At 34.4% G+C, this 11,260-nt stretch overlaps 1 protein-coding gene across 1 annotated transcript in view; it reads left to right on the top strand.

Annotated features, from left to right (window-relative positions):
- The first annotated feature begins 1,528 nt into the window (after positions 1-1,528).
- The window catches only part of tut4 (terminal uridylyl transferase 4), a 27,957-nt gene continuing 18,225 nt past the window's right edge, over positions 1,529-11,260 (top strand). The window contains exons 1-9 of the mRNA XM_016484975.1: positions 1,529-1,602; positions 2,489-2,666; positions 2,800-2,888; positions 2,979-3,030; positions 4,120-4,189; positions 4,311-4,437; positions 4,523-4,642; positions 10,071-10,238; positions 10,329-10,503. Coding sequence (XP_016340461.1) covers positions 1,600-1,602; positions 2,489-2,666; positions 2,800-2,888; positions 2,979-3,030; positions 4,120-4,189; positions 4,311-4,437; positions 4,523-4,642; positions 10,071-10,238; positions 10,329-10,503 — 982 coding nt within the window. The 5' untranslated portion in view covers positions 1,529-1,599. The remainder of the gene's footprint in view (positions 1,603-2,488; positions 2,667-2,799; positions 2,889-2,978; positions 3,031-4,119; positions 4,190-4,310; positions 4,438-4,522; positions 4,643-10,070; positions 10,239-10,328; positions 10,504-11,260) is intronic.

The raw sequence follows: 11,260 nt of genomic DNA, 5'->3' as shown, positions 1-11,260 counted from the left end.
ATTTACTATTTTGTTTATGTATGCTTTTATTGATCTATGGTTTTATTTATTTATTTGTGGTTATATTTTTTGTTTTGTTTTATTGTACAGTTAACTCCTGTCATGAACAAATGACCCTGGAAACTTTCACGTTAAAAAAGTATTTATTTATTTACTTACATAAATACAACAGTAAATAAATATTTAAGTATGCTTTTATTTTTTTGTGGTTTTATTATTAGTTTTTTTATTTACCTATTTATGGTTTTATTTACTGGTTTGTTTTTTTATTTTTTATATACAGTTTTAATTATGTATGCTTTTATTTATTTATCTATGATTTTATTCATGTTTTTTTCTGATTTAATTGTGGTTTTATTATTTGTTTATCTGTCTATGGTTTTATTTAATTAAGTTTTATTTATTAATTTATTTGTCTTTTTATTTATTTGTAGTTTATATATTTATTTATTTGTTTATTTATTTATCTCAGGATTTATTTGTGTTTTTTTTGTGGCATTATTTATGGTTATATTTATTTATTTGTATTTTATATATTATTTAATTTTACAGGATTACTTTAATTATATTCAAGGTTTTTTTATTTTTATTTTTTATTTTTTATTTTACATTTTTACTGCTGTTTAGGATGAATTTTGTGCCAAACAAATATGAGTCTCTTTAGTTCATATTTGCTTTAACTTTCGCTGACTAGTTTAACTCAAATGCTGATCTAACTGTCCCGAATATCAATATAAGTGTGACCGCATGTTTTCACACTCACTAGCTGATTTGGCTTTTGAATGACGGTGAAAAGTGCCTCGTTAATCAAATCCGAGTCATTGAGTGCCCCGTGATTTCTCCCGTTAGCACGTCATGCTCTCCACAATCTGCAAAAATCGGTCACATTTACAGAAAAAATCGTTGCAAGCTTACCAGTGTTTTCAGAAAGCCAGCGCTTTTATCCACAGTGGAGAGAGAGCGCGTGCACATGGCTGCCAGGTTGACAAAAATAAGTAACACACTTGGCAGATATTTCTGTATTGCGCAAGTGTGAAGTACTGTTTCGGGGATTACGTCTTTTTATATCAGGCATGTGTTTTCCTTATATGTGTTCCTCTGCGGCCAGATTAAACCTTGTTGTAGCCTATATATTATACTCTTCATTATTTTGTAGAAACCTTGCACTTTTCCACTCCAGTTCAGTTTTTAATTGTAGTGTCTGTTCTATTACTGAACTAAATGATTTTTATTACTATAAAAAATCAAAACGACGGTGGGGGTCGGTGACGCGTTGGGCAAGTCACGTAACCGGTGTTGCGGCTTAACACTGGTATCACCGTCAACACCGTCTATCGCGGCAAGCCTAATTTAAACGCTGTTCTTGTATTCAAATTAAGCGCGGTCCACTGCTGTCATCAAGTAATATGTGACGATACATCGTCGTATCGATCTATCAAACACAGCCCTAGTGATTGCTTTCTCTGTTGTTGTGTATTTCCACAGCCGTCACCGGAGTACCCGAATTTCCAGTATCTATGCAAACTGTGTTCAGTCCACGTGGAGAACATCCAGGGTGCTCACAAGCACATTAAAGAGAAACGTCACAAGAAGAACATCATGGTGAGGACTTCCTTCTGTGCTGGTTTTTCTGTGGTCTATAAAATCCACAGTGACTTTAAGCTTAGAGTAGGTTTTTCTGTGCTAGTTTCTGTTGCCAAACTTTTATGTCAGCCGATATCTACATGAAGTGTCCTCTGATATTTTAATTAGTATTTCAGTCATTTATTGATACATTCGCATGTTCTCAGCGGTTGATTAATGGTCACATGACATGCATATAAATAGATTAACTAAAAAAGATTAAATATTTTGTGTTTGATCTTGTAGACTCAAACCTTTTTTTAAGTTGTGATAGTGTCTCAGTCCACATTACATTCACACTGGGGTTTTAGGAATCCAGCCAGTGTTATTTTAGTATTTTGAATATTTTATTGAGATACTATTGCAGTTTTTATTAATATTTAGTTTTTTCCTTTCATTTTAATTTTTGTTGATGTTTTAGTAATTTAGTTATATTTTTGCCTTTTGACATTTTGATTGACATTTTTTTTTATTATGTCTATATAGTTTGTATTATTTTATTTCAGTTTAGTTATATTTATTTAGTACATCAAGTTAAACTAAATGAAAATGAGAAATGTTGCTCTGGCAAAATGTGTGTTTTTTGGTAGTTTTTTAAAAATATGTTATTTTATTTCAGGTAATGTTTTTATGGTTTTAGTTTATTTAACTATAATAACTCTGAACCAAACCGCTGAAATGCTGTAATGTTCTACCCACAAAAAATGTTGGAAATTATATAAATTATGTTATCAGGCTTGCTAAAGAATGCTGCATGTCACTGTTAGCATGCTAAAACCCTCTCAGGAAAGATGTTATAGCTAAATATTGGATTTGATTCATTTCTATTGTTTTTTTGTTTTTTCTTGTTTATGTACGTTTGCAGGAGAAGCAGGAGGAGAATGAGTTGCGAGCGCTGCCGGGTCCCTCTCCGGCCCAGTTGAGAGTGCTAGACTCGGCCGTGCTGGAAGCGGCAGAGGTGCATGGCATCTCAGAGGAAGACTTCGCGCTGAGGCAAGCCGTGGTGCTCAGGATGGAGGGGATTATACTCAAACAACTCACAGGTACACTGCTTGGGTAAAAGCTTGCACTAAACGTAAGTAAACTTAATGTAAAAATGAAAAAGTGAAAGAAAGTCAAGAAAAGAGTCTCTTCCGGTCTGCTGAATGTTTAAATTCTTCACTCATCCTTTCTTAGCGTGCTCTCTCCGTCTGTACGGCTCCTGTCTCACCCGCTTCGCCTTCAAAACGAGTGACGTCAACATCGACGTCTCTTATCCCTCCTCTGTGAGTCTGAGCAGACGTTCACCAGCTGCTTCTGTGGATACATGTCAGTGAGTTTTACTGTGTTGTTATTAACTCGTTTGTGTTGTGCAGATGACTCAGCCTGATGTGCTGATCCAGGTGCTGGAGATCCTCAAGAACAGCGGTAAGTTTCACTTTAATTCAACCACAAACCTTTATAATCCTACACTATGTTTAAATGGACTGGTCAATCAGTTTGTTGTTGTCTGAAAAAAATACAACTCAAATGTTTTTGCTTCCTAATGATGAATTGATATCAAATGTAATGCTAAACAGGTTTTCATTAAAAATGAGGGTTGTCAAAATACATTTTTGAGTTAATTACTTATGCCGATTAATTAATCAAATTAATTTGATATATTGACAGTGACTCCCATAGTCTTGGCAACTAATGCACTTTAAAAAGTCATGGAAAACTTAATATAAATGAAAAAAAAAAATCTGTTATATTTATAGCAAATACAATATTACATTTAAATATTTATTGTTTAAAATGAGTTGGACAAACTTTTGACTAATAAATAATAATAAAATAAAACAATAATACAGTTTATTATATTTATATTATCTTGTAAAAATATTACTTAATATGTATTTTATATTTATATTTTAATTAAAAATATATATATACATACACACACACACACACAGACTGTTCTTGAATGGCCCAGCCAGAGCCCTGACTTAAACCCAATTGAGCATCTCTGGAGAGACCTAAAAATGGCTGTCCACCAACGTTTACCATCCAACCTGACAGAACTGGAGAGGATCTGCAAGGAGGAATGGCAGAGGATCCCCAAATCCAGGTGTGAAAAACTTGTTGCATCTTTCCCAAAAAGACTCATGGCTGTATTAGATCAAAAGGGTGCTTCTACTAAATACTGAGCAAAGGGTCTGAATACTTAGGACCATGTGATATTTCAGTTTTTCTTTTTTAATAAATCTGCTAAAATGTCAACAATTCTGTGTTTTTCTGTCAATATGGGGTGCTGTGTGTACATTAATGAGGAAAAAAAATTAACTTCAATGATTTTAGCAAATGGCTGCAATATAACAAAGAGTGAAAAATTTAAGGGGGTCTGAATACTTTCCGTACCCACTGTAAATATGCTTCACTGGACTGTTTTCCAGCTCTAACAGCTGAAAGTTGATAAATGCACCCGACTTGAGTTTGGAGAGCTCAGATTAACTGGAGTTTCGCTTTTGTTTCCAGTGGAGTTTGCTGAGGTGGAGTCAGATTTTCATGCCAAAGTCCCTGTTGTTTTCTGCAGAGATGTGGCCAGGTCAGTTTAATGTCGGCAATAAAACGCTTCTGTAAATAGTCATTGCACACAGAGAATAAACATTTGAAGACATCAGTAATAGCCCGTCATAGCTGATAGGAGTTGTTTGTTGTCTCTGCAGTGGGTTAATGTGCAAAGTGAGCGCAGGAAATGATGTCGCGTACCTCACCACCAATCACCTTGCAGCTCTGGCCAGACTGGAGCCGAGGCTCGTGCCTTTGGTTCTGGCCTTCCGTCACTGGGCCAATGTATGTATGACTCGCTGTCACATTTTCCAGACATTACAGTAACCATCCTCACCGAGGTGTAACACGATTGTGTGTTTATCTGTAGCTGTGCCACATCGACTGTCAGGCGGAGGGAGGAATCCCGTCCTACTCGCTGTCTCTGATGGTCATATTCTTCCTGCAACAGAGAGCCAAGCCCATCCTGCCCGTTTATCTAGGAAACTGGGTATGAACTCATGTTCTGTTGAACCTCAAATGGATAGCTCCTAAATAGCATATAATCAATATATTGATTTTAAAAACCTACTGTTTTCTGTTCCAGAGGCTGTTTAGAATATTATGTGTAGTATTATGTTATCATGGCAACAGCATATTCACACATAAGGTGCACATTTAACTTTCACCTGGATATTTGCTACTCATCAAAACCCTTTGTCAACAAGCATTTTCATTAGTAATTTAGTTGAGTAAAATATAAATTTTTTTTTTTTAAATATTACTTGGGAAACATTTACTTTCTATTATGTTTTTTTTTCATTCATTGTAGTACTGTGCTGTTAAATGTATTATCTATTCATTAAATTTTTTATATACATTTTTCACAGTACAAATCAATTAGAAAATGTATTTAAATAATAATTATTTACTGAATAAATTGTTTTTAAAAATGGATTTAAATGATACATCTAACAGCGCAGTATTATAGCGAGTTGGGGAAAGAACATCATTGTAAGATAATAGAAACTAAATATTCAAATAATATACATTTATAATGATAATTATTTTCAGAATAAATTGATTCAAGGAACTGATTTAAATAGACAAATAATACATCTAACAGCACAGTACTATAGAGAGTTGAAAAAAACACATAATAATTGCAAGATAATATAGGCTATATATTTTTCAAATAATATTTTATGCATGTTTATAATAGGCAAGGCAAGGCAAGTTTATTTATATAGCACATTTCGTATTATTTAACATTATTATTGTTTAATATTATTTACATTTTATACATTGTACATTTTAATATTATTTATATAAATAAATTAAAAAAAATATTTTATGAAATATTTTTATATTATAAATGCGTATGTAACTTAAAAATAGCAAAAAAAAACTGAAAGGGAAAAATAACAAAAAAGTACAATTACTAAATATATAAAACAGTATAAAATATTATTTAAAAATGGTATACATTTTACCTTTTAATATTTTGTATATAAAATATTCATATATAAACTTTGACACAAAAAATATGGGAAAGATAACTAAAATTTAAAATATTACTAAATATAAAATAAATATAGAAAAACAGTAGTAAAAAGTTTCTATGAGTCCAACTCATTTAAAACAAGAAATTTATAAATGTAAAGTTTTATTTGCTAATATTTTTGCTTATATGAGTCTACAACACTCATTTCAGTGATTTAAGACTTTAGATCGGAAGGTTTGTAATAGGGCTGCACGATAAATACATTTGAAGACATCAGTAATAGCCCGTCATAGCTGATAGGAGTTGTTTGTTGTCTCTGCAGTGGGTTAATGTGCAAAGTGAGCGCAGGAAATGATGTCGCGTACCTCACCACCAATCACCTTGCAGCTCTGGCCAGACTGGAGCCGAGGCTCGTGCCTTTGGTTCTGGCCTTCCGTCACTGGGCCAATGTATGTATGACTCGCTGTCACATTTTCCAGACATTACAGTAACCATCCTCACCGAGGTGTAACACAATGGTAATTCAAAGTGCTTTACATAAAAGAAAGTAAAATAATCATTTAAAAAAAATCACAAAAAAAAAAACAAGTAAGTTAAAAACTTTGAAAATGTTTTAAAACTTGATTTAAAATGAATTTAAGACAGTTAAAAATAGAAAATGATTATACATACATAAAATACAGTGCAATCAGTTCGGACATCGTCAAGTGCTCATTCAATAAATGCACAGCTAAACAGAAGTTTTGAGTCTAGATTTAAATGTGACTAATGTTTTAGCACATCTGATCTCTTCTGGAAGCTGATTCCAACTGCGGGCGGCATAATAACTAAAAGCAGACTCCCCTTGTTTTGTGTGAACCCTTGGTATTTCTAACTGACTCGATCCTAATGATCTGAGTGGTCTGTTTATAATCAGTGAACATATCTGCAATATATTTAGGTCCTAGGCCATTGAGTGATTTATAAACGAGTAAAAGTACTTTAAAATCAATCCTAAATATAACTGGAAGCCAGTGTAAGGACCTGAGGACTGGTGTAATATGCTCAGATTTTCTGGTTCTAGTCAGAATTCTGGCAGCAGCGTTCTGGATGAACTGCAGCTGTCTAATGGTCTTCTTGGGAAGGCCGGTGAGGAGACCATTACAATAGTCCACCCTGCTGGTGATAAAGGCATGAACAAGTTTCTCCAAGTCTTGACTGGAAACAAAACATCTAATTCTTGCAATGTTTTTGAGATGATAGTATGCTGATTTAGTTACTGCTTAATAATACATTTTCACATTATAAATTGATTAAAAATTGTTTGGAAACACCTAACAGCACAGTACTACAGTGAGTGGGGAAAAAAACAATAATTGCTAGATTATAAACTAAATATTTTCCAAGTAATAATTTACGCATATTTACAATAATAATTTTTCACAGTATAAATTGATTTAACAAATAATGCATCTAACAGTGACTGAGAGAAAAACGTAATAGTGTAACATAATAGAAACAAAAATTTTTCCAAGTAATATTTTACGCATATTTATAAACATTTTTCGCAGAATAAATTGATAAAAAAATCAGCAAATCTAACAGCACGGTGCTTTTGTAAAAGGTGAAAAAAATTTAATGATGTAACATAATATTCCAAATACCATTTTACGCATATTCATATTATTAAATTTTCACAGGATAAATTCATTTTAAGAATTAAGAATTTTCCAAATAATAATTTTGCATATTTATAGTAGTATTTTTTTTAAATAAAGCGTAAATTGATTAATTAGTATTTTCTAGGGATGCTCCGATCAGGATTTTTGCAGCCGATACCGAGTACCGATTTCTTGTCATGGTGATCGGCCGATACCGATGCCGATTCTGATGCTTCAAGCTTTATATAGACGGTTTCATCGGGCGCACGCGCCTGGCCCAGCCTGAAGTTAACTTCCGGTCTGTGTTTGTTTATCAGTCTGGCTATGGCACCGGCTACAAACGCAGTTAAAGTTAAGGCGATGAGTAGACTGAAGTTGGGCTCAGGTGGTTGTGCTGTGGGATGTGTTTCCCATACATTTATTTATTTGTGGCGCTCGCCACAATATCAAAACTGACCGATTTTCCAAAAGGCTTTGTTGAATAAACATGAGCACGTACTGCACATTTAAAAATCAAAACGAGGCACGGGTGTTTTTATTTCACTGTATTTCTGAAGGAAGACTATCTTTGGAAAATTTTCGATGTCATATTCATTTCATCTTTCATGTTATATGCCTGATAAAGCAGAGCTTGTGAGCTCAGCGCTGCTTTGTGTAAAGCTGTTACCGCGGAAACCTCTGTTTCTCCCGCTTTAAAATGCATTCTGATTATTTGCGGGTGGATAAAATAAATCATAAATGATGCAAATATTAACTACATTTTTTTTTCATGAGGCAGACAATTTTACGTGTGTGTGTGTTCGTTCGCCTGATCGAGAAGTGGCAGTGACAGAAACGGTGACATTCCACATAAAGTTTGAAAGGAGTAAAGCCTGTGTTAATGCTATTGAGTAGGCTAATATGGCCAAAGAAGATACTTTGTTTTATAAATAAATGTTCATTTAAAAGCAGCCCACGATCAGCGATACGGCTCAGACGAGGTTTTGTTCCGTCCTCCATGCTGTGCCAACTCACAAAAGAGTTTTTTTCACACTGCTTTTTAGCCAAGCAGTGCGGAGAGCCGCTTCAGAAACATGCCGCGGCTGCAGTATAAACACAAGCACTGACTAGAGCGGCTGCGATCAGCTCCGTTCCCGTGGAGCCGTAACGTGCCGCAGACGTGTGCAGTGAGGCACAGATCAGCTCTAACGTCACTGAATCTGCTGTTAAAAATGAACCATCCATTCATCATCATGCAAAACATGCACGACAAATAACAAATTTTTCATTGTTTCTCGAAACGTCATAGCATATCCACACCGGCGATGACATGACTGTGGCTTAAAATCATTTACGTCCCCACGCATCATATACGTGGTCAGGCGTTGACGTCATCAAATTGCGATCGGTTCGTGAGATCGGCCAAATAGTGACTACCGATCGAGTCTGATTATCGGCCGATACCGATCTCTGGCCGATCGATCAGAGCATCCCTAGTATTTTCAATTTAATATTTTGTGTATTTATAATTTAAAATAAATAATAAAAATTATTTATGCATTTAGCAGACTCTTTTATCCAAAGTGACTTACAGTGCATTCAGGCTATACATTTTTTACCAGTATGTGTGTATTTGTAATATAAATTTTTCTTTGTAAGAATTTGGGCTTTATACATTAAAATATATAACATTTTTCTATTCAAATATATATGTAATCTTTTCAGTTTTAGGATGGGGCCCCTCACATGAGGATAATCATATTTGGGGCTTCGTCGTATCTAGTGGTCGACCGTTATAGGTTTTTTGACAGCCGATGCCGATATCTTGGAAAGCAGGGTGGCCGATATAAAGCCGATATAATTTCATTTATTTTCGTTTATATTTAAAAAAAAATTTTAATCATTTGAAAATGGATTAAAAATAATTGTGTAAAATAAACGTACTTATACTTTAGAAGACAAAGCATTTTTCACAAATAAATATTTAATAAAAATCTAATTAAAAAGGAAGTAAACACTGTAACCTACAGGGCACTCAGTATTCAGGGAAGTTTGTGTGCATTTTATTTATTTATTTTTTTTTCAAATAAAGCCAAGGTAACACTCATTTTACAATACAGCACGCAATGAAAATGACATGAATATGACAGTGGGCAAATGCATAAAGCGCAGCATAATTTGAAATCACTAGTTTAAAGTTTGTCGATCTCCAGTGAAGCTGAACTCTCCTCCTGTCATCATTCAATTTGCACGGACTGACCGTCACCCAGAGAACACGCGATCATGCAGGATACAAATGCACACTTCACAAGATCTTAACTAGATTCGACTAAGTCTGCAAGGTTTGTGAAATTAAATGTTCATTAGTCATTCAAAGATTTGTTTAAATGATGTAAATGCGTATTTGCTGAATGCTGACGGCAAATGAGAAAGTATTATAATGTTTGCCTTTCTATTACTAATAATATTAAAGCAATCGTTATAATACTTTTTTGTATACATTTTAATTCCTTTGTTTAACAGTTCTATCTGATTATTAGATAGACTTCTATCCATATTAGACAGAACTGAACGACGACAGCAAACAAGAGGGAGAATGTGAGAGCGGTGTACGCATGTGCTGCCGTTCTCGGCGCCGTCAAAATAAAAGTCCCGCCTCGAACACATTGGCCAAACAGAAAAACTTATCGGCCGATGCAGATATTTGAAAAATGCCAAATATCGGCCGATATATCGGTCGACCACTAGTCGTATCTATAAGATTGAAAACCCCTGATCTAAATAAATATCTCTATTCTTCTTTTATGTCTGCTCAGATAAAGGGCTTTGACGAGAAGCGCGTGGATGAGTTTCACCTGATGGGGATGGAGTCGGACTCGTTCGTGGGTTGGGAGCACAGGCCCGCTCCTGCAGGCGGGGACGGCAAAGCCAAACCCGAACCCAAAACCCAAACCGAGAAGAAGGCCGAACACGCTAAGGGCAAGGTGAGCGAGCGCTTCACTGCTACTCTTGACTGTATTAAAGAAGCCCTCGGGTGAGTGTTATTAGTAACGTGTGTGTGTGTGTGTTTCTAGACTCGTCTGACGCTGGAGGAGCCTGTGAGCGCGTCTCTGGGCCAGCTGTGGCTGGAGCTCCTGCGCTTTTACACGCTGGAGTTTGCGCTTGAGGAGCACATCATCAGCATCCGTCTGAAAGCGCTGCTGCCGCGGGAGCTCAAGAACTGGCCTCGCCGCAGACTCGCCATCGAGGGTGAGACCACAGATGTCTGAGATCCAGTGTGGTTAACACTGATATTGCATTGCAAACACTTCATTGATGGTTAACTTCCCGAAGAGTGAGCACTTGCTTGGTTTCCATCCAAATGTTTTGCGTTTTTCTGTTCGTTCAGCAAAAGGTGTGTCGGAAAGCTGTTTCAAATAAGATTGGTTGAGTTGTTCAACCTCTCTGTTCTCTCTTTTTAGGGATGCACCGATAATAAAACCCAAAACAATCTAATAGACAAAACAATATAATATTCTGGCTGATAAGCTGTTAATTATTTTCATGTTATGGCTAAAAACGGATTAAATAACTTATATTAAAATGCTGTGCTGTTTTGTCTAAATTAAAAACATAACTCTAAAAACAATATTATTTTCTAATATATAATAGTTAATAGCAATTGAAATAAACACAAGAAACAAATAAAAACACAAAATTAATAAACATTAAACTACAATTAAAATAAAATTAAAGCTATTTCAAAATACTGTTATAGGATATCAGTAATACTAATTTTATCTATAATATTATAATATTAAGAATATTTATATAGCATGTCTTTCTAACATTTGTTATGTAATAGTTAATAGCAAATTTGTATATTTAAATATTAAAATTATATATTTAAATATATATTTTTTTTAAATGATAAATAAAATATCAAACTTTTGATTAATGCTGTACATTTATGGAGAGATATATATATATATATATATATATATATATATATATATATACACACTTA

The sequence above is a fragment of the Sinocyclocheilus anshuiensis genome, unplaced genomic scaffold (genome assembly GCF_001515605.1).
Source record: "Sinocyclocheilus anshuiensis isolate Anshui unplaced genomic scaffold, SAMN03320099.WGS_v1.1 scaffold2067, whole genome shotgun sequence".
Classification (NCBI taxonomy): domain Eukaryota; kingdom Metazoa; phylum Chordata; class Actinopteri; order Cypriniformes; family Cyprinidae; genus Sinocyclocheilus; species Sinocyclocheilus anshuiensis.
This window is presented reverse-complemented; position numbering and strand designations above follow the sequence as displayed.